The sequence below is a fragment of the Simochromis diagramma genome, unplaced genomic scaffold (genome assembly GCF_900408965.1).
Source record: "Simochromis diagramma unplaced genomic scaffold, fSimDia1.1 OVJJ01000516.1, whole genome shotgun sequence".
Classification (NCBI taxonomy): domain Eukaryota; kingdom Metazoa; phylum Chordata; class Actinopteri; order Cichliformes; family Cichlidae; genus Simochromis; species Simochromis diagramma.
In genome coordinates, this window is record NW_024386938.1 from 811587 (window position 1) to 835937 (window position 24351).

Genomic DNA, 24351 nt, shown 5'->3' on the forward strand with positions numbered 1-24351 from the left:
GCAACTGCACAACTGCTAACACACTGTACAGTTAATTTCATCTATTCTATATAGATGTTGAGTTGTAATTTTAGATTAATTAGGTTAATGGTTTTTGTGTTTGTTTTTTTTTTGCTAACTGGATCTCTTTTCTGTAAGAAAAATCCAAAAGTTATTCAGTAACATTTCAATTCTCATATGGCTTCACCTAAATCAGATTGTACTTGTTGCTAATGTGTAGAGATGTTAAATCAAAGACCTTCTGAGACGACATTTCTGAACACCATGATCTTACAAAGTCGACAGCAATCAAGTAGTGATGCATTCAGTTTTTACTCTAATCAGCAAAATAAGTCACAGATGCAGACAGACCAAAGATCCAGCTCAAAATGTTTATTCAGATGAACAGATCAGAAACATTTCCAAAAGTCAGACAGCTTAGAAGCAGAGCCATACCCTGATAACATCCATCGCTCCATGTGACATTTCACACAAAAACACCACAACATACAAGAACTGATGCCAGCTTTAAAGTCAGGAAATCAGGAAAGAAATCAGCTGGAGCAGAAGTGAGTTTACTTCAAAGCCTGTGTTGTTAACATGCTGACTCCAGGCTCACTTCTAGGTCTCAGCATTTAGCTCTTGTCACCCAGAGTGTGCTTGTCAAACAGGTACTCTGCCATCTTGTTGTTGTGGGCATCCATGCGGGTGAGGTTAGTGATGTGGTCACCCAGCTTCTTGATGGACTTCACCTGCTCATCCAGGTAGTGGCTCTCCAGGAAGTCACACAGCTGGGAAAACAAACTACAGTTAACATTTGATGATTTGTCAAACATACACAGCATGAACTAGTTCAGTCTTTAACCCCAAACGCTTCCCTCCAACTCCCACTTACATGAGGGTCATTATGCTGAGAAGCCAGCTTGTGCAGGTCCAGCAGAGCCTGGTTGACATTCTTCTCCAGCTGCAGAGCACACTGCATGGCCTCCAGCCCGCTGCCCCACTCGTCACGCTCTGGTTTCTGCACAACAAACAATTCTGTTAGAGACTGAACACTTGTTTTAAGCTCTGTGTACACATTACACACTAATGCAACAACAAGAGAACAAGTGTCATAACACTGCTCATTAATCCCAGTTTCTGTGTTAGACACAGTCAGGTATGTCACAGCAGGACTGGTTCAGTTTGTACACACCTTGATGTCCTGGAGTAAGATGCGACCTCCTCTCTTGTTCTGGAAGGACAGCAGCTTGTCAGCGTGCTCCCTCTCCTCATGGCTGTTCTCCTTGAAGAAGTGGGAGAAGCCTGGCAGGGCCACATCATCACGGTCAAAGTAGAAGGCCTGACAAATCAGACACAGGTTATTAGTACACAGCACCAATTATTCTGCAAATACAGCATCGTGACAAACAGTTATGGAGACAGACATGATTCATGATGGACAGTTCAGCCGGTTTAGACTGAGATAACTGCTGAAATAGAGACTAAGACCCCACTCTGCTGCTAGTTCAACAATTCAAACTTGACACCCACCAACACAGAATCTTGCACTGTGCAGGGTTGCTGCAAGTATGAGTGAAGCAGCAAATGCTCTCCAGGTCTGTTGTCCATTAAACATACAATGAACTGAGAAAAATATATAACTGTCAAAACATCTGTTGAGATTTCATGATTCAGTTTCACATTGTGACCTTTAAACTTTCACTCGAGGTCCCAACTGAGTCAATATCTGACACCATTTAAAAATAATCTGTCATTTGTTAAAAAGCTGCATTAACACAATACATCTTAGTGTGCCACAATTACATCCCTGTTCTAGCTGCGCCATTTAACCTTAATATTCATAATAAAATGATTTTACATTTAAACAGCACACAGTGCCGTCATTTAAAAATAGTAAACATTCCTCAGAAAAGAGTCTGCTTTGATGATGGACTCTTTCTGTGTTCTCACCATAGAAGTGTAGGTGTAAGACGCAAACAGCTCCATGTTCACCATCCGGTTGATGGCGGCCTCGCAGTCGCGGTGGTAGTTCTGGCGCACTTGGGACTCCATTTCGGCTGGCGTTTCTTGTGCTTTTTATTAACAAAAACGGTGCAAAAATAAAGCTTTACGTTGAAGTTATCTGTAGCGGAAATATAAAGTTGGATGAAGTCAAGAAGTTCCGTTCAAACACTGTTGAAGCAAGAACTCCTCAAAGATCTCTCCCCTGGTGTGAAACAGCACACTCACGGGTCCCTGTATTTATACTCCACGGAGGAGCTCATGACAGATGTGACGCATGTTTCCACCAATCACTGAGCCGAGGCGTCTGTACCAGCTGTGACACAGGATGACGTTGCATTTTTTTTTCTCCTCCTGATTCTTGGAAAACTCGTCATTAACTTTAATGTTTAATGTGACCTGCTGGCAGATAGTCACATGCAATGGCAAAGCATTTTCTTTATTTCAACAGATAACAAGCAAAATATGTAAAATATATAAAGATTAATCTCAAAACGCTATATGAAGACTTCTTTTTGCACATGAGTGATATGCACATGCACATAGTACAATATTCATTCATTTTTTAAATATGTACAATACAAGTCTTGAGCCAAACCTCATTTATTTTGTAACACATGACTGTTGACTGTTGATAATGGTATTTACCACAGTCCCAATAAGAGAACGAGGAAGAGACAGAGCAAGGTGAAATTCATGTGGTCAGAAAATAGATGGAGGGACATAATTAGGAGGGGACATATTCAAGGATTCAGCTAAAATGAATGTCTCCTATAACCACAAGTCAGTCCTAATAGCTAAAGTGTAGCTTTTAATTTTCACATGCTGCATTGCAGTGCATGCATATTATACGTATGCGTGATATTTTCAGAGAAAAGTTCTCTACTGGGGTTCTACGAGGTTTTTAAGAGAAGATGGACCTTATTTTTCGAAGTATACAGCTAAGACACAGTTTGTGAGAAGACTGTTAAATTAAATTCTGGATTTAACAGTGTGCCAATAAAGAGAAGCCAGTATGGGAAAAATCTGCTCTCTTTTTCTGGTCACTGTTAGCACTCTCTGTTACACCACTGGTTTGACCAGGACTCATTTCAAGGACACAGAAGAGTCACAGTTAACAGTTTATTTGCAGGAACGAAGTCAACATTAAAAAGGACAAAGCAGACTAGCTTTACAGCATCACTCTGGTACAAAATGTTTCTAATTTTAGAAATATTAGGCAAATACATGAAAACAGTCCTACATAGTTATTTAATATTCATATTGAAGGAAATATCCTGGTCACAAATACTTTTAGATCACCCAGGTCTTTATAGTTTATTTATTTATATAGCACATTTAATTACAACAGGAGCGTTGACCAAAGTGCTGTACAAGAATACAAAATACCTAATAAAATAACTTAGAATATTGATAGCAAACATCGAATATGAATTAACAAATAACTCTCATGCTGTATTAAAAGCCAGTAAATAAAAATGTTTCTTAAGATAAGATTTAAAAAGATTGACAGTATGAGCCTGTCTGATGTATAGGGGTAAATTATTCCACAGCTTAGGCGCTATGACTTCAAACGCTCGATCGCCTCTATGAATCAGTCTCGACCTTGGTATGGCTAAAAGCAAAAGATCACTTGATCTAAGAGATCTAAAGGGGGTATAAGTCTGCAAGAGGTGGGACAAATACCCGGGAGCCTGTCCATTCAGGCCTTTGTAAGTCAACAATAAAATTTTAAAATTAATTCTGAAGCGGACAGGGAGCCAATGAAGAGAGGCAAGTACCGGGGAAATGTGTTCACATCCTTTAGTACGTGTCAGAAGACGAGCTGCAGCATTCTGGACCAACTGCAGCCTTGCCAGGCCGGTCTGGCTGACTCCAGCATATAAGGAGTTACAATAGTCCAGCTGGGATATAATGAAAGCATGAATCGCTCGTTCAAAGTTTTTAAAATATAAAAAAATATCTCACCTTAGATAAAAGCCTCAGTTTGAAGAAAGACCGCTGTACGACTGAGCTAATCTGTTTTTCAAAGGTGAAATTGCTGTCAAATATAACCCCCAGATTTTTGGCATACGATTTGATAAAAAGCTCAAAACTGTGCAGGTTAAAATGGGAGGTGCTGGGATTGCCACTTGGTCCAAAAATTATCACTTTGGTTTTGTTCTCATTGAAGTTAAGGAAGGTAGAGGCCATCCAGGATTTAACTTCACAGAGACACTGAAGTAAGGGTTCTAGTGAGGCAGGACTGTTTCCCTTCAATTGAAGATAGATCTGAGTGTCATCGGCATATGAATGAAAACAAATGTTTTATTTTCTAAAAATTAGACCTAGACGCAGCATATAAATGGAGAATAAAATTGGCCCCAGTATAGATCCCTGGGGAACACCACAAGTAAGGGGAGCTGAGGAAGAGATACAATCTCCAAAGCTCACAGAGAAGGTCCTGTCAGACAGGTATGACCTGAACCACTCTAATGGAGTGCCCTTTACGCCACAATGCTCCAAACGTGAGATTAAGATGCTGTGGTCAACAGTATCGAAGGCAGGGTCAGATCCAAAAGCAGAAGCACAGCTGAGTCACCTGAATCGGTGGCTTCCGGCGCTGCTCCGAGCTGGCAGCCAGTATCAGCAGCTCCGACCTGACCGAGTCCTTTTTTCTCTTTAATATATGTTTCTCTGTTGTTTTGTGTTTATTGTTTTTGTTTTTCTATTGTGGACTGCTGTCCCCCACAATGGAGCTCAGAATTCTATGGACAATCGTGTTCTTTATTACATTTTTTACGGCGTCTTTGTCCGGAGAGCGCGTGGAGGTCCGACCTCCCATTGTTTACAGCAGGGATCAGCTGTTAGCCCTCGGAGCCTCCGCTGCCCTGCCTACTGCCGAGCAAGCTAACATCCCCCGCGAGGTGAGGAGGAAGAGATGTGGTACTCGGGCCGGGATCGGGCGTCGCACTAAAGTCAGGAGGTACCGGCCAGCGATTCCATCTATTATTATGGGGAATGTGAGATCTCTCCCCAGTAAAGTAGACAAACTGGCGGCTCTTACCCGACATCAGAGGAGCTACAGGGAGTGCAGCCTGATGTGCTTCACAGAGTCGTGGCTAACTGCGCTAACTCCGGACTCACACGTAAACATGGATGGTTTTCATCTGATCCGGGCCGACAGAACAACGGAGAGTGGTAAGAAGGGAGGAGGGGGTCTGGCTGTGTTTGTGAACGATAGATGGTGTAACTCTGGGCATTTATCTATCAAAGAGATGCTATGCTGTAAGGACATTGAGCTGCTAGCGGTTAGCATGAGACCGTACTATCTACCGCGAGAGTTTACACGTGATTATGATAGCTGTGTATGTCCCGCCCTCTGCTAGCGCTGCAGCAGCCTGTGAGGTCCTGCACACTGTAACCAGCAGACTCCAAACATGTCAGGCCCTTTTCCTGATCTCTGGGGACTTTAATCACATCTCCCTGTCCTCCACTCTCCCCACCTTCACCCAGTATGTCACCTGCTACACCAGAGACAATAAAACATTGGACTTATTGTATGCCAACACCAAGGAGGCATACAGCTCATCACCTCTCCCTCCCCTGGGGGGCTCAGATCACAACCTGGTTCATCTCCAGCCTGTGTATAAACCTCTAGTACACAGAGAACCAGTAGTGAAACACACAGTTAGGAAATGGTCGGCAGAGACTGAAGAGGCCCTGAGGGACTGTTTCCGTTCTACTGTGTGGGACAACCTCTGCAGCCCCCTGGAGGATGACCTCAACAGCATCACAGACTGCATTACGGATTACATGAACTTCTGTGTGGACAACACCGTACCCATCAAAAAGGTACGTTGTTTTTCTAACAACAAGCCATGGATAAATCCTGAAATTAAGGCTCTCCTCAAGGAGAAGAAGAGTCTTTAGATCTGGAGACAAACAGGAGCTGAGAGTTGTTCAGAAGAAGCTGAAATGGAAGATAAGGCAAGGGAAGGAAAACTACAGCAGGAAGATGGAAGAGCAGCTGCAACAGGACAACATCAGACGGGTTTGGAACAGCCTGAAGACAATCTCAGGACAAAAACCAACCCCCCAGGCTGCAGGAGACTTGGGGTGGGTGAATGACCTAAATAAATATTTTAATAGGTTTGATCAAACACCCACCCCTCCCACAGCATTGTCCCCCCTGCTGCAATCTCCTTCATCTTCAGGGACTGCCTGTCCTTCATCTCAGGACTTCACACCTCTCAGCTTCACACCTCCCAGCTCGCAGCCATCACACCCACCCCCGGCTTCTATGGACTCCAACATACACACCCCTCCCCCAAAATCCACTCTTTCTATCTCAGCACTTCAAGTGAGGAACGAGCTTCGCAAGATCAAGGTGAGGAAGGCTGCAGGTCCAGATGACATCAGCTCCAGGCTCCTGAGATGCTGCGCAGATGAACTGTGTGGCATCCTAGGATATCTGTTCAACCTGAGCCTGTCACTGGGGAAAGTACCACAGCTGTGGAAGACCTCCTGTGTGGTACCGGTACCAAAGACCTCCCATCCCAAGGACCTCAGCAGCTACAGGCCGGTAGCCCTGACATCACATCTGATGAAGACCCTCGAGAGGTTGGTTCTAAACCATCTGCGGCCCCTGGTGAGGTCTTCATTGGATCCGCTGCAGTTTGCTTATCAGCCTGGCATTGGGGTGGAGGACGCCATCATCTACCTCCTGCACCGAGCTCTGACTCACCTGGAGAAGCCTGGAAGCACTGTGAGGATCATGTTCTTTGATTTCTCCAGTGCTTTCAACACCATCCAGTCACGACTTCTGAGGGACAAGCTGGAGCTATCAGGAGTGGACCACCACATGTCCCAGTGGATGCTGGACTACCTCACAGAATGTCCACAGTATGTGAGGACACAGGGCTGTGTCTCTGACACGCTGGTCTGCAGTACGGGGGCCCCACAGGGAACTGTGCTGGCACCGTTCCTCTTCACCCTCTACACTGCAGACTTCTCCATCAACTCCCCACGCTGCCACCAACAGAAGTTCTCTGACGACTCTGCCATAGTCGGCCTCATCACAGGTGAGGACGACTCAGAGTGCAGACAGTGGACTCTTGACTTTGTTGACTGGTGTCAGCAGAACCACCTGCTGATCAACGCCGGCAAAACGAAGGAGTTGGTGGTGGACTTCCGGAGACGCAGACCCACCACACTGACAGCGGTGAACATCCAGGGAGTGGACATTGAGATAGTGGACTCTTATAGGTACCTGGGTGTTCACCTGAATGATAAACTGGACTGGAGCCACAACACTGATGCTCTTTACAGGAAGGGTCAGAGCAGACCCTACCTGCTGAGGCGGCTGAGGTCATTTGGAGTCCAGGGAGCGCTTTTAAAGACCTTCTATGACTCTGTGATGGCATCTGTCATTTTTTACAGTGTGGTATGTTGGAGCAGCAGTTTATCGGCAGCTGAGAGGAAGAGGTTGGATAAACTCATCAGGAAGGCCAGCTCTGTTCTGGGATGCACCCTGGACCCAGTGCAGGTGGTGGGAGACAGAAGGACTCTGGCCAAAATAACATCTCTGATGGACAGAGTCTCCCACCCCATGCATGTAAATGTTGCTGAACTGCAGAGCTGCTTCAGTGACAGACTGCTGCATCCTCGATGCATGAAGGAGCGTTTCTGCAGGTCCTTCCTCCCTGCAGCTGTCAGACTGCACAATCACAACTGCTCCCAACAAACACAGATGTGTATCTGCGCTGTAACTGCAATAAGTTAATTAACCGATTCGCACTACAACCTGTAGTTATTTTTATTTAATTTAATAACTGTACAGTACTCTGTATATAATAACCATTGTCCTTAATGTAAATATGTAAGAAAAATTGTGTATGTTTCTGTTCTGTGTCCTGTGTACTGTTTGTTTGTATATTTGTCTTTTTGGCTGCTGTTACAATCAAATTTCCCCTTGTGGGACAATTAAAGGATTATTCTATTCTATTCTTCTATTCTAATAAAAGATCATTAAGATCCTTTAAAAGTGCAGTTTCTGTGCTATGAAGAGTTTTAAAACCAGACTGAAACCTCTCAAGAACATTGTGCCTATTTACAAAAGATTGCAGCTGAACAAATACAATCTTTTCCAAAATTTTCGACAGGAAGGGGAGCTTTGAAATAGGCCTGAAGTTAGTGAGGACAGAGCAATCGAGATTAGGTTTTTTTAAGCACAGGCTGTACAACAGCATGTTTAAAACAGGCTGGCACAACACCTGAACTAAGGCTGCTATTAAAAATAGCTAAGATGTCAGAGATGACAACCTTAAAAATCTTTTTTTTTTTAAATGTGTTGGAACAATGTCATTTGGACAAGATGATGTCTTTGTGCCATTACATACTTCCTCCACCTGATCAAGACACTCAGGCTCAAACTGATCAAAAACAGCAGAGCAGGTGAATATTTTAGAAAGGTCATGTGAAGGCAGGGCGATCATAGATCGAAGCTTTTATCTTATTGATAAAAAACTGCAGGAACCTTTCACAGGTGTCTGAGGAACTATTAATACAAGAAGCTGGGGAAATATTCAGGGCAGAGTCAATAATTGAAAAAAAGAACCCGAGGATTATTGGAGCTATTCTCAATAACATTAGAAAAAAACTTTGACTTTTCTGCTTTTACAATGTCCTGATACCTGTACAGACTGTCTCTCAACATGAGAAAGGACACCTGCAGCCCATCTTTTTTCCACTTACGTTCAACCTTCCTGCACCCTCGTCTGGCTGAACGAGTGGCCTTATTTATCCATGGGTCTGATTGTGGTTTCGAGCTCATACTTTTAAAAGGAGCGACCTCATCAAGGACAGTTTTGCATCATAAAAATTAACCGTCATTTCCTCGGTACCAAAGCCAAGGGGAGATCTTAAAACTTTTTTAAAAGCAATAGAAAATTGTTCTGTTGCAGACAGTGTTGGGTAAGTTACTTTAAAAAAGTAATTAATTACTAATTACTTAATCAATATTGTATTTAAAATACTTATCTAATTACTGTATCTGAAAAGTAACTTAATTACTCAATAAGTAATTTAACTAAATACTTCTTAAAATCCCTACAAACCTTGAGTGGACAAACAATATAAATTAAACTCTTTAAATAATAAATAATTTTTTTTTAAAGACAGAGACTCTACAGCAGCGGTCCCCAACCTTTTTTGTGCCACGGACCGGTTTGTGCCAGACAATATTTTCACGGACCGGCGTTTAAGGTGTTGCAGATAAATACAACAAAATTAGTACCGGTACCGAAAAAAAGAAGATTTATTTATAACACACGTGAAAAGACCCAGGAAAACAGAGTTAACGAAAAAAAAAAACGATAACAAAATAACGCTAAAAACCGATAAAAACCCTGAAAACCATACTTTTCACACCCGAGTCTCACTCTCGCAGCCCGGTACCAAATTACGGGGGTTGGGGACCGCTGCTTTACAGTACGCAGCAGTAGCATCTCTTCCACAATGTAGCCTGCAATTTTTTTTTTTTTATTATTATTTTATTTTTTTAAAGCTCACTTTCAGATGCTTTCTGTGCTGCTGAAGTAAAATCAGGTTTTGCTGCTTAGCAGGAGTTGCCACGGTGTTATCCATGGATGATGAACAAGGATCACTCAGACGTGTTCGTCTATGCTCTCGTGTCAGGCGCTTCAGTAGATTACTCCTGCTATTAACAGCGGCCGACAGTTTTTACATATTACTGTAATGTTCTTGTCTGCTTGTTTCAGAAAAGTGAAGAGACGGGAATATGTCCATTTCATAAAACAGCCACTTGCTTCAGCTGAGTCCGACATCTTCCGCTTTAGAATACGACTGTGCAGCAAACTGGTGTGAAATGACGTGCAGCTGCACTACAGCGATGTTAAAGAGCAGAGTTTATTTTTACCTTTAGAAGATAAATTATTGAAATTAAATAATGATATTCAGCGAGTTTAATTATTTTACAATGTAACGCAAGTACATTGTAAGTAACTGTAATTAAAATACCTAAAAATGAACAGTAATCAGTTACTCTACTTTTTCAGTGGAAAAGTAATTTAATTACAGTACACCCAACACTGGTTGCAGATGGGTTAAAAACACGACAACGGTGTGTTGAAATAAGAGGTGTAAAATGGAGAAGAGATAAAAGTATATCAAACACAACAGGACAGTGATCAGAAAAAACAGCATCACATATTTTCATGTTTAGGACCGGTAGAGACAGCACAAGATCCAACATATGACCCTGTTTCTGGGTTGGCCCCGACACAAATTGAGCAAGACTAAAGGAGTCTATCAAACTTATGTCTTTAAGACATTCATGCAACGTAACTAATTAGTGTGTGTCATCCGGTTTCATGGATAGATAAAGTCGGGTATCTGCATAGCAGTGAAAATGTATGCTACGCCTTCTTATAACGCTGGCTAAGGGAAGCATGTATAATGGAAAAAGTACTGGTCCTAGCAAAGAACCCTGTGGAACTCCATAATTAGTCTTCTTTAAATTAATTTCTGAATCCTTCAGTATAACTGGTTTACTTTTTTTTAAATGATTGCCCATTCCATAAAAGGCTCTTACGTCACAAATAATTGGTAACACTATCCTACACCATGCACATGTTGAAGGGGGGGGGGGGGGGGTGCCTGCCTTTTTCCTGGTGGGTGCCCCAAGTGCCCTTTTCTTAAGCCTTTTTTTTTTTTACTTCGTTTTTTTATGTGTGTGTGCATGTGGAGTCCTGCCTGTGCCCATCAACAATAACATTTAATTATTAATCCCAATTTTGCTCAAATAAAATGAACTGGCTTGCATCAGTCACATAATGACCATTAACCAATGCTCACCCTTGATGGCTGAGCACGCTGGTTCCGAGCTTGCAACGAGCTCACAAAGAGCACATGCATTTTGGGGCATCTGGGCGGTGCAGAGTTGTAAGAGAAACACAAATTAATTGGGAGACACAAACTGATGCAACAGAAACTAGAAGTAGGGTGTACAGTGTACACTATAGTCTATAGCACACAGAAGTATTAGGTTATTATGTACACATTAGTAAGTCGTCTTGTGGCAACTGATGAATTGAAACAAATGAGCATGCTGTGTGTGCAACAGCGCAACAGACATTACCTGTTCTTTTATTAACTGCACAAGAAGTGGTGGTCATTAGCTGCTAGCTAACTTGGTAAAGGTATCATGGGTCTGTAGCTCTTTCCACCAGTTTCGGGAACATATTTAATATTTATTTATTATTTATTTAATTTTAAAGTAAATTACAAAGCTTTTCCCTACCTTTCTTGAGAGCTTACATTTCACTAAAAACAATCTAATATGTATATCCATAATTATGGATTATTATGATTACAATATTAATAAAGCACACACGATATTAGACAAGAGAAGATTTTTGGCCATAATGCACAGCAGCATGTTTGGAGAAAAACAGCCACAACATTTCAGCACAAACACCTTGTACCAAGTGTCACGTACGGTAGTGAAGGGTTGATGATGTTCCAGCCACAGGACCTGGACATCCTGCAGCCATCGAGTCAAATATGAGGCCAACAGTTCGAAACCTAAAGATTAGCCCAAACTAGCTCAGCCAACAGGGCAGGGAGACAACAAGTAAAACAGTATGCAATCATCACATTTACCTGGGATTTTTTTTTTTAAAAATCATTTATTTTTTAAGCAATTTTTCTATGCATAAAGTGTGCACAGTTGTGGCTGTTGAGACATTTTGATCAGAATTGTAATCATGGATACTTTCCAAAAAATGTATATAAATCTGAGCAAACACCTGGATTTTTAAGAGAAGAGTGAGAGATGATTTCTTTATGGTGTGATTTTATTTCTAGATAACATTAATACAAATGTCTGTGAAGGTTCTCAGTCATCCAGGTCATCATAGTCTAAGGAGCTTGGAAAGAAAAGCGTCTGGACTTGTTTAAGTTGCTTGAAGACGTTTCACCTCTCATCCGAGAAGCTCCTTCAGTTCTAAGGGTCAAATGGTGAGTGTGTTGCTGGGTCTGAAGTCTTTATTACCAGCTGATAAAGGAAGGTGCACCGTGGTACTGAACACAACGGATTACCACACAAAGATCACAACTCTCCTCAGTGACAACAATACCTACGAAGCCTTAAAGCGAGACCCCACAAGCAGCTACAAAAAGAAAGTTATAGCTTGCCTTCAAGACCTTGAAAAGGACAAAATCATTGACCGCCTCACATATCACCGCCTTTACCCAGGGGATGCCATACCCTGCATTTACGGACTTCCTAAGATCCACAAAGAAGGTGTCCCACTCAGACCCATAGTCAGTAGCATAAACTCAGCTACTTACAACATCTCGAAACACCTTGCTACCATCCTGGCACCTCTTGTGGGGAACACCCCACATCAAGAACTCCACCGACTTCACCGTCAAGGTCCAGAAACTTCCCCTGGATCCAGATGAAACCATGGTGTCCTTTGATGTAGTCTCTCTCTTCACTTGCATACCCACCACGGAGGCCGTGGAGACTGTCAGAAAACGACTACAAGAAGACAGCTCCTTGGAGGACAGGACCAACTTCACACCCCATCAGACCTGCACACTGTTAGACCTCTGCCTCACCACTACATATTTCAAATAGAACGAGGGTTTCGACAGACAAAAACATGGCTGTGCCATGGGCTCCCCCGTGTCACCTATTGTAGCCAACCTTTACATGGAGGAAGTGGAAAGGAAGGCTTTTGGCTCTTTCAAAGTAAGAGTACCCAGCCACTGGTACAGATATGTAGACGACACCTGGGTCGAAATCAAGACACAAGAAGTGGAATCCTTCACTGCGCACATTAACGCTGTGGATAAAAACATCAAGTTCACCAGGGAAGACACAAAGGACGACTGTTTGCCTTTCCTGGACTGCGCTGTGCACATTGAAGAGAACGGCAACCTCAACATCGAAGTTTACCGGAAGCCCACACACACGGACCAGTACCTCCTCTTTGACTCCCATCACCCTCTGGAACACAAACTTGGAGTAATCAGGACCCTACACCACCGGGCAGAACATGTTCCCTCTAAGCCTGAAGGGAAAAAGAAGGAACACACACATGTAAAGGACGCACTCAAAACGTGCGGCTATCGTAAATGGGCGTTCTTAAAGTCAGCAAAGAGGCACAGAAAAGAAGATCAGACACCAGCGAGGGAGGATAAGAAAGACAGACGCAACAACATTGTCATCCCCTATGTAGCCGGTGTATCAGAGAAACTCAGGAGAGTTTTCTCCAAGCATGACATCCCGGTGCATTTCAGACCCAGCAACACGCTCAGACAAAAACTGGTTCACCCGAAAGACAAAACTCCAAAACACAAACTTAACAATGTGGTGTTTGCTGTACAGTGCAGCGAGGAATGCTCAGACCTCTACATCGGAGAGACCAAACAGCCACTTCACAAGCGCATGGCACAACACAGAAGAGCCACCTCCACAGGACAAGACTCAGCAGTCCATCTGCATCTAAAGGTCAAAGGTCACTCTTTGAGGATGCCAATGTCCACATTTTGGACAGAGAGGACAGATGGTTTGAAAGAGGAGTGAAAGAAGCCATTTATGTCCACTGTGAGCGACCATCTTTGAACAGAGGCGGTGGTTTACGACACCAACTCCCTGCCATCTATAATCCAGTTTTGAGATCCCTTCCCAGACGCCTTAACGCCCACTCACATCCTGGGCCATCTGACCTCAGGAAATCACATGATAGGGTGGGGCCAGGTTTCACAATGAGCTCACCTGAAACCCTGGCTGATTGGGACCCACACCTATTTTCACACCTCGGCTCATGTGATTAGAGGATCATCAGGGGGTCCTTTTGTCCCTCTGTGGGGGGAAACTCCCACTGGGTTTAAATCTGGGACTCTCCACCATTTGACCTTAGAACTGAAGAAGCTTCTCGGATGAGAGGTGAAACGTCTTCAAGCAAATTAATACAAGTGAATAAAATGATTACAGATCTTTCTTTAATTCCTGAAAATAAATGACAAAACAGTGCAAATGCAGTGTAGCATGATATGATGTATGAATCAGCAGTGTTGGGGAGTAACGGAATACATGTACCACCGTTACGTATTTAAAATACAAAATATGAGTAACTGTATTCCGTTACAGTTACCATTTAAAAAGGTGGTATTCAGAATACAGTTACTTTGTTGAAATAAAGGAATTACACTGCGTTTTTTTCCTGTTTTATATGTTAGGCCAGGGGTCGGCAACCTGCGGCTCTTTAGTCCTTATATTTAGTCCCGCGTGGTTTGGGAAAATAAATTAGAAGTATGTAGCTGAAGTGTAATTTATTTATGTTAGTTCTTTTTTAACTTGTAGTTCTAAATTGGAAGATTATTGTGATATTGAAATATAAAAATAAAATTATAATTTATTATATTTTCATCGCTCAAAATAAGCGTCACACTTGCGGAAGCCGGTGTACCCGCCGAAACGCCTGCATTTATCGAGACTTTCAACCCCAGGTAGGCCAATTATGGATCTTTGGATCCACATTATGTCAGCAGCTCCACCGTGAACTATGTTAAAAACAAACAGCGCTCACGCCTCACAGACGACAGCTTACAGTCCTGCATAAAGATGAAACTGACTTCGTACATCCCCGATTTGCAGACGCTGTGCGCAGAGGTTCAGGAGCAGAAGTCTTATTGTAAACATATCACAGCAGACCTGACGATGTTTGCATGAACACGCTTTTCAGCATCTCTTTATTGACCACTTTTCACACACGGTTGCTGTACGCATACAGCCGGCTTTAGCTTTTCAGCTCACAGCCCAACACACACCAACACAACAGCATAGAGAGCACAGACATGCTGGAAGCATGTAAATATAATAATAACCACTGCAGCCAAAAAGAGAGCCTGACGAGCCCAGTTGTAAGTAAGCTATTAAGACTCGACTGTACACTTTTTTCGTGTTTTTCTCCGAAACAATAAGTTCCGTTGGAGCAGCCTTTCAACGCCTCTCTCTGTCTCTCGCAAGCAAAGTTGACCCAGACAACAAAGTAAAGCTAGTTTTCAGCTACGAGCCCGACACGAACCCGACGTATTAGCCAGAGGTCCCTTTACTACGGTTCGGAGCCGCGGACCTGTTTTATATACACGTGCAATAGTTTTCTATACAAGATCACTGCAAAAAGTGCAGCCTTACCTAATGTCCACCTACTGTTACTCATTTATATTAAGATTTAAAAATCTAGTTGATGTTGGTATGGCGACTAACCTTCAGTAATAGTAATAAATCACACAGCAATAGTACATTCATGTAGTTGTAAACAGCATGATAATATATTAAGTAATCCAAAGCAGAGGCGGAGCCAGACATTTGAAACACCCGGGGCTTAGCCCTAAAGGGTAGTGTGCATGTGGGATTTTTTTTTTTTCTTTTTAGGGGGGGGTAGAAATGACTGAAAGATTAATTGGCTCTGTTTTGAGTTTTGTTCAAAAAAGAATGACTTCATATAGGAAAAATATATATTACATATGCAGGACACCTTAAACTAGTTTTTTAATTAAGCAGCAAGACAGAACAAAGTCGGGGCTGTATCAAGACACGAGGACTAAACCCCAATTCAACCAGACCCAGAACTGATCCAGAATTAAAACAGGACTACAACAGTTCAAAATCAGGACTACTAAGACTTAACCAAGACAGAACCAGAATCAGAACTAGATGATAGTAGCACTAAAAATCATCATAGACCTGCACTACACTTATTTTTTAATTCTACCAAAGTCCACTATTTAGATTGAGAAAAGTTTATATAATTATTTAGCCTTGTTGTGCAAACAAGCCTGCAAAACTTAATAAATATAGAATTTGAAAAATAGTAAACCTAAAAAGAAACACTAGGTACGAGATACATGAGGACCTATGATACGGTGATACTTTTGGTAAACAACCATTTGACTAACATGTGTGTCTCACCTGCTCTTGTTCATCTCTGTTCTGTCCTCATTCTCCATCTCCCTCTTTGTGCTGACAATTTACTCACATGGACTCTACGAACCTATCAGAAGCTTCTTCAGCTCAGGATGGAATCGTCTGGAGTTTCTTATTAATTAACAATAAACTTAGTGTACATGTGCTCCTAAATTTGATGAAAGTGATTAAAATAGAAGCTCTTTCTCTCTTTATTCTGACATTTAACTAATTCAAAATATATTTCAATATTTATTTAACCAAAACAAAACAAGTTTACTCTAAATTGATGTTATACAGTAAAACAATGTTCTTGTGTTTTCCATAAAGTGATTGTAAATATCTGGTTTCAACTGTGGATATCCTGCTGTGTATTGAAGTTCCTCTTGTTTTGCATAGAAATATACTGAACAACATACAAAGCATAATATATAAAATACTACCAGAGTTTTTTCTTTGAAAGAAGCCTCTAATGTCCATTCTTGTATATCAGTGCATTACTGAAACCGATTTATTTAGCCGTGGAGGGAAACAACTGAAAATATGAAATAAACACATGTAAGCTGAGACTCTTTAAAGAAACAGCATTGTTGTTGTTCGGCTTTTCATTTCGCCATTTGTTGATTCACTTGAAGAGCGAGTAAGGTAATAATGGTCAAGTGATCAGTTTGATATCCATCTTTTGTGATTCACCGTCATATTTACGTTATTTGTACTGTACGAATGATTTGCTTTGGTACCTGGTCAAACTTAAGCTCTCCTTAGTATGGCTGGCTCCGTCTCTCCAACAGCGCACTCACAGGCAGCAGCTGCCCCGCCCCCTTGCTCAGTCGCTTAGTGTCTGAGCTCGGATCATTAGGGGGGGAAATTCCCACAGTGTGCACTATGTGCTTCGAATATTGTGTGTAGTTTTTGTTGTATACAGTTGTCAGCCAGGCATCTAACTATGAAAAAATTACACTCCAAAAGACCCCGGGCTTCTGACAAAACAACCCGGGCTTAAGCCCAGTAAGCCACCCCGGATCCAAAGTATTCAGAATACGTTACTCTCATTGAGTAACGTAACGGAATATGTTACAAAATACATTTTGGGGCATGTATTCTGTAATCTGTAGTGGAATACATTTTAAAAGTAACCTTCCCAACACTGAATCAGAAGCACAACTGACAGAAAACTGTACAACTCATTTCAGTTCTATTTTTGGAAGTAAACTTGGCTAGTGTTTTGTATTGTGATTACTGAATAAGGCATAAGGTAAATGCAGGCTGTAATGTAAAACACCTTTAGTTCATTTTTAATTTTACCTGCTTTAAAGATGTTAACAGAAACCGAGTATCTCCAGTAGATGGCGATGGTGCATTACAGTAATATCCATAACAAGGCAAACAAAGATTCATCATAGTAAAGCATTAGCTCACATGTCCACTTTATTCCATATTTTCATGTTAGTTATTGGCTGTTATATTTAGATCTTAACATGAAGTAATATACTTTTGCCATTTCGGATGTGTGGTGCTTGTTGAAGCTGCCATAGCGATGTCCTGCAAGTCCAGTAATATTTACATCTGATATGGCCTCGTTTGTATTTGGTGCCAGTAAGTAGAAATATTAACTGAAAGACCTGAGATCATCTTTAATCTGACAAAGTCAGTAATGAAGTTGTGATTTAGTTTTTAGACTGCTTGAACTAATCAGCAAAATAAGTCACAGATGCAGAGACCAGAGATCCAGCTCAAAATGTTTATTCAGATGAACAGATCAGAAACATTTCCAAATGTCAGACAGCTTAGAAGCAGAGCCATACCCTGATAACATCCATCGCTCCATGTGACATTTCACACAAAAACACAACATACAAGAACTGATGCCAGCTTTAAAGCCAGGAAATCAGGAAAGAAATCAGCTGGAGCAGAAGTGAGTTTACTTCAAAGCCTGTGTTGTTAACATGCTGACTCCAGGCTCACTTCTCGGTCTCAGCATTTAGCTCTTGTCACCCAGAGTGTGCTTGTCAAACAGGTACTCTGCCATCTTGTTGTTGTGGGCATCCATGCGGGTGAGGTTAGTGATGTGGTCACCCAGCTTCTTGATGGACTTCACCTGCTCATCCAGGTAGTGGCTCTCCAGGAAGTCACACAGCTGGGAAAACAAACTACAGTTAACATTTGATGATTTGTCAAACATACACAGCATGAACTAGTTCAGTCTTTAACCCCAAACTCTTCCCTCCAACTCCCACTTACATGAGGGTCATTATGCTGAGAAGCCAGCTTGTGCAGGTCCAGCAGAGCCTGGTTGACATTCTTCTCCAGCTGCAGAGCACACTGCATGGCCTCCAGCCCGCTGCCCCACTCATCACGCTCTGGTTTCTGCACAACAAACAATTCTGTTAGAGACTGAACACTTGTTTTAAGCTCTGTGTACACATTACACACTAATGCAACAACAAGAGAACGAGTGTCATAACACTGCTCATTAATCCCAGTTTCTGTGTTAGACACAGTCAGGTATGTCACAGCAGGACTGGTTCAGTTTGTACACACCTTGATGTCCTGGAGTAAGATGCGACCTCCTCTCTTGTTCTGGAAGGACAGCAGCTTGTCAGCGTGCTCCCTCTCCTCATGGCTGTTCTCCTTGAAGAAGTGGGAGAAGCCTGGCAGGGCCACATCATCACGGTCAAAGTAGAAGGCCTGCCAAATCAGACACAGGTTATTAGTACACAGCACCAATTATTCTGCAAATACAGCATCGTGACAAACAGTTATGGAGACAGACATGATTCATCACCAATAGTTCAGCCGGTTTAGACTGAGGTAACTGCTGAACTCGAGACTAAAGAAAAGCCAAACGAAGCACGACGCGGCATTTGGGTTTTTCAGTGATGTGTTTGGGGTGAAAATACACTCCGCATCTGGCAACCTGCCCAACTGTGATAAACAACCAACAAACGAGCTGCTACTGAAATCATGTATTACTGAAATTAGCAACAACATACCGGACTTTACATTGAACGACTCTGTTCTCTTTGTCTAGCATTCAGCTAATATAGCTTGAGACTAAGGTTATTACAGACATCAGCATCACATGACGTGTTCTCACCATAGAAGTGTAGGTGTAAGACGCAAACAGCTCCATGTTCACCATCCGGTTGATGGCGGCCTCGCAGTCGCGGTGGTAGTTCTGGCGCACTTGGGACTCCATTTCGGCTGGCGTTTGTGCTTTTTATTAACAAAAACGGTGCAAAAATAAAGCTTCACGTCGACTTTATGTGTAGTGTTCAAGTAGAAAAGGATTTTTCTTCCGAAGTGCAGAGAAGCTGAAATACAAAGCGGGACGAAGTCAAGAAGTTCCGTTCAAACACTGTTGAAGCAAGAACTCCTCAAAGATTTCTCCCCTGGTGTGAAACGGCACACTCGCGGGTCCCTGTATTTATACTCCACCGGAAGTGCTCGTGCCAGATGTGAAGTGTGTTTCCACCAATCACTGAGCCGGGGCGTCTGTACCAGCTGTGACTCACAGGATGAAGTTGCATTTTTTTCTCCTCCTGATTCGTAGAAAACTCATCATCCACTTTAATGTTTAATGTGACCTGCTGGGAGATAGTCACGTGCAATGACAAAGCATTTTCATATTTCAACAGGTAACAAGCAACATGGGTAAAATATATAAAGATTTTCTCAAAATACATGTAGACGTCCTGATGGACATGAGAGCCGATATGCACACGCACATGGTATGAATGTATTTGTTTAATACTGTTTAAAAATACTGTTTAAAACGTTTATTCCAAACCTTGCTTCCAATGTGCCAGACCGTCCGCTAATTTTTAAATAGCAGTAGTTTCCTAGCCTTTTCAAGGGCTTTTAAGCTCTAAGTTTTAATATGGAGATTGGTGGCTTTTTTACTCATTTTCATTCCTGCAATGATTCATGCATAAAAAAGGAACAAAACTCAAGTGATGAATCAGTCGTGTCTACACCTAACAGAGAACTTAGCAAAGAACCTATTTTAAATTATAGCTTTAGGCACTTTGTTACTAGCAGTGTATAACAAAGGACATAATTTATTTCAATTTCTTTAGTTGAATCTACCACCAGTCCTGAAGATAACACAGATTAACAGACATAAACAGACATTTTCTCCCCCATCAACATCTATCTTCCGGCACCACGTTACTGGCTGCCTATTTAAGCGGCTCTTACTCAGTACCTGTGTGGTACCATTACCACAGATCACACGTCCAAAAGACCTCAGCAACTACAAGCTAGTAGCACTGACCTCACATCTGAAGAAGACCCTCGACAGGCTAGTACTGAAGCATATTCAGCCCCAGTTAGGTCTTCATTGAATCCACTGCAAAAGCCTATCAGTCTAGCATTGGGGTGGATGATGTCATCATCTACCTCCTGCACCGAGATCGTGCTACCTGAAGAAGCCTGGAAGCACTGTTAGGCTAATGTTCTTTCTCTAGTTTCTCCAGTTCTAACCCCATCCAACCTGGACTTGTGAGGGACAAGCAGTCAGGGGTGGACTACTACCTGTCCCAATAGATACTGGACTATCTCACTGGCTACCCACAGTATGTGAGGATGCAAGGCTGTGTTTCTGACAGGCTGGTCTTCAGTACAGGGGCCCTATAAAGAACTGTGCTAGCACTATTCCCGTTCACTCTCTACTCTACACTGCAGACAGTTACCAACCTAGACCGTCATCTGCAAGAGTTTCCTGATGACTCTGCCATAGTTGGCCTTATTACAAGTGAGGATGACTCAGAATACAGACAGTGGACTCAGGAGTTTGTGGACTAGTGCCAGCAGAACCATCTCTAGTTCAACACGGGAAAACCAGGAGCTGGTGGTGAATTTCCACAGGGGCAGACCCACCACACCAACACCAGTGAACATCTAGGGAACTGAGACCCTGAGTCCCTCACCCAGTGGTTTTGGAGAGCTTGCCAAAGTGATAGAATTATGATCCCTCTTAGCCATGGACTGACCTCCCCAAAGCTCGACCTTAACATTACTGAAGCAGTGTAAGAGTACAGAACAAAAAGAGGCCAACAAAGAAGAGCTTTGCACGTTCTTTAAGAAGAAGCCTGGAGAACTATTCCTAAAAACTACATAGAGAAATGACAAGAATGCTGTCTACGAGAGTTCAGCCTGTGGTATATAGAATATGTAGGATGAAGGTTTTCATACCAAAGTATTGACTTTAAAGCTCGGTAAAAATGTGAAAACTAGATTTTCATGTATGTATGCAGATGTTCCAGTACATCTTTGAACGTCCTTTTTTGTGGCAAAATATAAAGGACAGGTGCCTCAGGACGGTATATTCAGGACTTTACTGTGCTGTATAAAAGTTAGATTATTTGAGTTAACGCTGGCCTAGTACATAAAACCTGCACAAACTGAAGCTGATTCAGCTGATGTAACACATGACATCCAAAAACTGCTGATAATGGTGCTTACAACCAAAGTGTTTTTTATTGCATTGCTCAACACCACAGTGCTGTTGACAGGAATTTCTCAGGCTAAAGCATTACTACTGCTGAGTGAAAAAAACCTAAGAAATGTATTTTTATATACTTTTATATCAGCCTATTTATGTAAAAGTAGCTTTTTCAATGAAACCTTCAAGAATATCATCGCAGCAGAGGTATGTAACACACATTTGAAGATTATTCAAGTGTGCTGCAGTCTCACATACTTAATTCATCCATTCTCTTCTGCTTATCCTTTTTCATGGTTGCCTAGGACGGGCTTTTTCAGAGCCTATCCCAGGTGTCCCAAGAGGCAGGCTACACCCTGGACAGGTCGCTACTCTGTCGCAGGGCTAACACGTAGACACAGACAACCATTCACACTCGCATTCAATTTAGAGTTTCGAACGAACCTATCCCCACTAACTACATGTCTTTGGACTGTGGGAGGAAGCCGGAGTACCTGGACAGAACCCACGCAAACACGCGGAGAACATGCAAACTCCACACAGAAAGACCCTGGCCTGATGTCAGAATTGAACTCAGGACCTTGTTGCTTTGAGGCAGCCATCGTGACACCGTGCTGCCCTACCCCTGGATTTACTTACTTTAGTTGATCTGTACCAGGAACCCAAGAACGTCTTATTTGAGTTCTTTTTTCCTCTTGTTTCTGTACCAGCCAATCACCATCTCACTCAAGAAGGCATACTCATCTTAGACTATTTATTATCTTTATGTGCATTAATATCTAAGCCTTTTGGCTTAACATGGCATTTCACACACAGTGGGAGTCATGCTTTCAGGTCCACAATGAATGACCGTCTTCATGTCTGCGGACGACCAAAACAGACGTGGAGACGGTCATTCATTGAGGACCTGAAAGCGGTCGATCTTTCATGGGACGAGGCTGAAGATGTGGCTGCAAATCGAGCTCGTTGATGATCCCTTGCCGCCCAATGCGCCATCTGGCGCAGGAGGAACCAAGTCTAAGTAAAGGGAGTCATGCAGACCAACAAGGCTCATCTTTAAAATATGTCTCAGAACAGGTTCGTTCTAAAACACACCAAAGGTATTCCAACAATTTTTTAGCATAGCTGCAAGAGTTTGAAACCAGATAATATCACTATGTAATGCATTCCTCAATCAAGGAAGCAGCACTTGTTTTCCATAGAAATCAGTTGTACTAAAAATATCACAGAATGAACTGAAAGTGTCAGAGCTATAAGTATGATGTGATGTTTCTGAGATATTATTACTGCTGCATTATGTGTATGTTGCATTTTATGTCTTAAGTGGACCTTCTTTTAAAAGTGTTTTTAACTATTTTATTTAATAATGGGCAGTTTGACCAACAGCGATACATCATAGTCATCATATTCATCCAGTTTGTAGCACTACTGTCCAGTCAGGATCGGATAGGTGGTGTTTTCCATGAGCTCAGAAAAAAACTTTAAAAATCTTTATATGTTTTAAGAAAAGGGAAATGTTCATTCTATAAAGAAAAACACAAATCAAGTAATTTCATCAGAAAATTTTAAATCATCACAAGTAGAAAAATCTGGTTTTCATTAGACAGCAGGGGTAAGAAAACAGTAAAAGTTATAAAAGAGTTAACTAAATACAGTACTATAATGTACTTAAGTAGAAGTATAAAGTACTATAAATTAAATAAAAAAATAAAGTACACGTGCTTCCATGTTTGGAAAAGATACATAAGTACACTAAAAGTAAACTTAATTACATGTCAGTTTTCAATGTAATTTAATTCATAAGTAAATTTGTAAAATGTTCGCATCAGGTCAAATTTCATTTGACCTGATGCGAACATTTGTGCTGGGTATGAACTTTCCGCACATTTCCTCAGTGATTAATTATAAATAAACCATTAATGTACTCAAAATTATTGCCTTGTTTTCATGATGGGTTTTTCTGTTTTTTTTTCCATTGTATGTTCCAACACTGCCAACCCAGCAGAAACCTCTGTTTCCATATGAGACAGCTTTTTTTTCACTTAGGTCTTATAACTACATGTTATCATCCTGCATGAGGATTTGTGAATGTTAGTAAAACGTTATCACAGTATAGACAACAATCTCATAGCTTAGTATTCTGTGAAAGGACATCACAGAGGTCAAGATAAGAAAGATGAGCTAAAGACAGATCCAGAGTCAGTTTCCTGTCAACACTGACCTACAAACTATAAGATGTCCAATCCAATCCATCTTTATTCATAAAGCACTTTCTGGGGTGTCTGTAGCTCAGGTGGCAGAGCAGGTCAGCCACTAACCAGAAGGTCAGTGGTTCGATCCCAGGCTGCCTCCTGGCTGCATGCCAAATATCCTTGGGCAAGATACTAACCCCGTGTTTGCCTGCTGGTGGTGGTCAGAGGGCCCGGTGGCGCCAGTGTCCGGCAGCCTCGCCTCTGTCAGTGCGCCCCAGGGCAGCTGTGGCTACAATGTAGCTGCCATCATGAGTCTTATCTCTAAAGGAAGATCGTTCACAGTTTTGGATCTGCTACAGGAAAAGCACGATCTCCTCGAGGTTTACGCTCAGTCCTGGGTACATTCAGGAGCAGCTGATCAGCTGACTTGAGAGAGCAGGTGGGTGTATAAGGCTGTAGCAGCTAAGAGAGATAAGATGGGGCTAGGCCATGGAGGGCTTTAAAAGCAAATAAAAGAATTTTTAAATGAATCCTAAAATGAATGTGCAGCCAGTGAAGTCAAGCTAAAATAGGGGAAATGTATTCAAACTTTTGAGTGCCAGATAAAAGACGAGCTGCAGCATTTTGCACCCTCTGTAAACGAGTAATGTATTAATCACTGATCCCTATATAAAGTGCATTACAGTAATCCAGCTGAGTGCTAACATAGACGTGGATCACTGTCTCAAAGTGCTGCTGTGACAGCTGCC

The 24351-nt window shown here is 42.1% G+C and overlaps 2 protein-coding genes across 2 annotated transcripts; both read right to left on the bottom strand.

The window, feature by feature from the left end:
- Window positions 1-357: 357 nt before the first annotated feature.
- Window positions 358-2132, bottom strand: LOC120736954 (ferritin, middle subunit). Its single transcript, XM_040037364.1, has 4 exons — window positions 1933-2132; window positions 1175-1321; window positions 875-1000; window positions 358-770 (listed from the first exon to the last, which is right to left on the bottom strand). Exons 1-4 carry the CDS (start codon window positions 2032-2034, stop codon window positions 615-617), a joined length of 531 nt encoding a protein of 176 aa, XP_039893298.1. The 5' UTR covers window positions 2035-2132; the 3' UTR covers window positions 358-614.
- A 15559-nt stretch (window positions 2133-17691) lies between these two features.
- On the bottom strand, window positions 17692-19366 carry LOC120736956 (ferritin, middle subunit). The gene is made up of 4 exons (XM_040037365.1): window positions 19062-19366; window positions 18506-18652; window positions 18206-18331; window positions 17692-18101 (listed from the first exon to the last, which is right to left on the bottom strand). The coding sequence occupies exons 1-4, from the start codon at window positions 19161-19163 to the stop codon at window positions 17946-17948; spliced, it is 531 nt and encodes a 176-aa protein (XP_039893299.1). The 5' UTR covers window positions 19164-19366; the 3' UTR covers window positions 17692-17945.
- Between the last annotated feature and the right edge of the window lie 4985 nt (window positions 19367-24351).

Bases quoted from the DNA above. Each gene is read 5' to 3' on its own strand.
- LOC120736956 (XM_040037365.1), bottom strand. From the start codon at position 19,163: ATGGAGTCCCAAGTGCGCCAGAACTACCACCGCGACTGCGAGGCCGCC. The intron at 18,653-19,061 runs GTGAGAACACGT...CTGATTTGGCAG, and splicing joins CTTACACCTACACTTCTATG to GCCTTCTACTTTGACCGTGA. The intron at 18,102-18,205 runs GTAAGTGGGAGT...TTGTTTTCCCAG, and splicing joins CTCAGCATAATGACCCTCAT to CTGTGTGACTTCCTGGAGAG.
- LOC120736954 (XM_040037364.1), bottom strand. From the start codon at position 2,034: ATGGAGTCCCAAGTGCGCCAGAACTACCACCGCGACTGCGAGGCCGCC. The intron at 1,322-1,932 runs GTGAGAACACAG...CTGATTTGTCAG, and splicing joins CTTACACCTACACTTCTATG to GCCTTCTACTTTGACCGTGA. The intron at 1,001-1,174 runs GTGTGTACAAAC...TTTGTTGTGCAG, and splicing joins TCTTACTCCAGGACATCAAG to AAACCAGAGCGTGACGAGTG.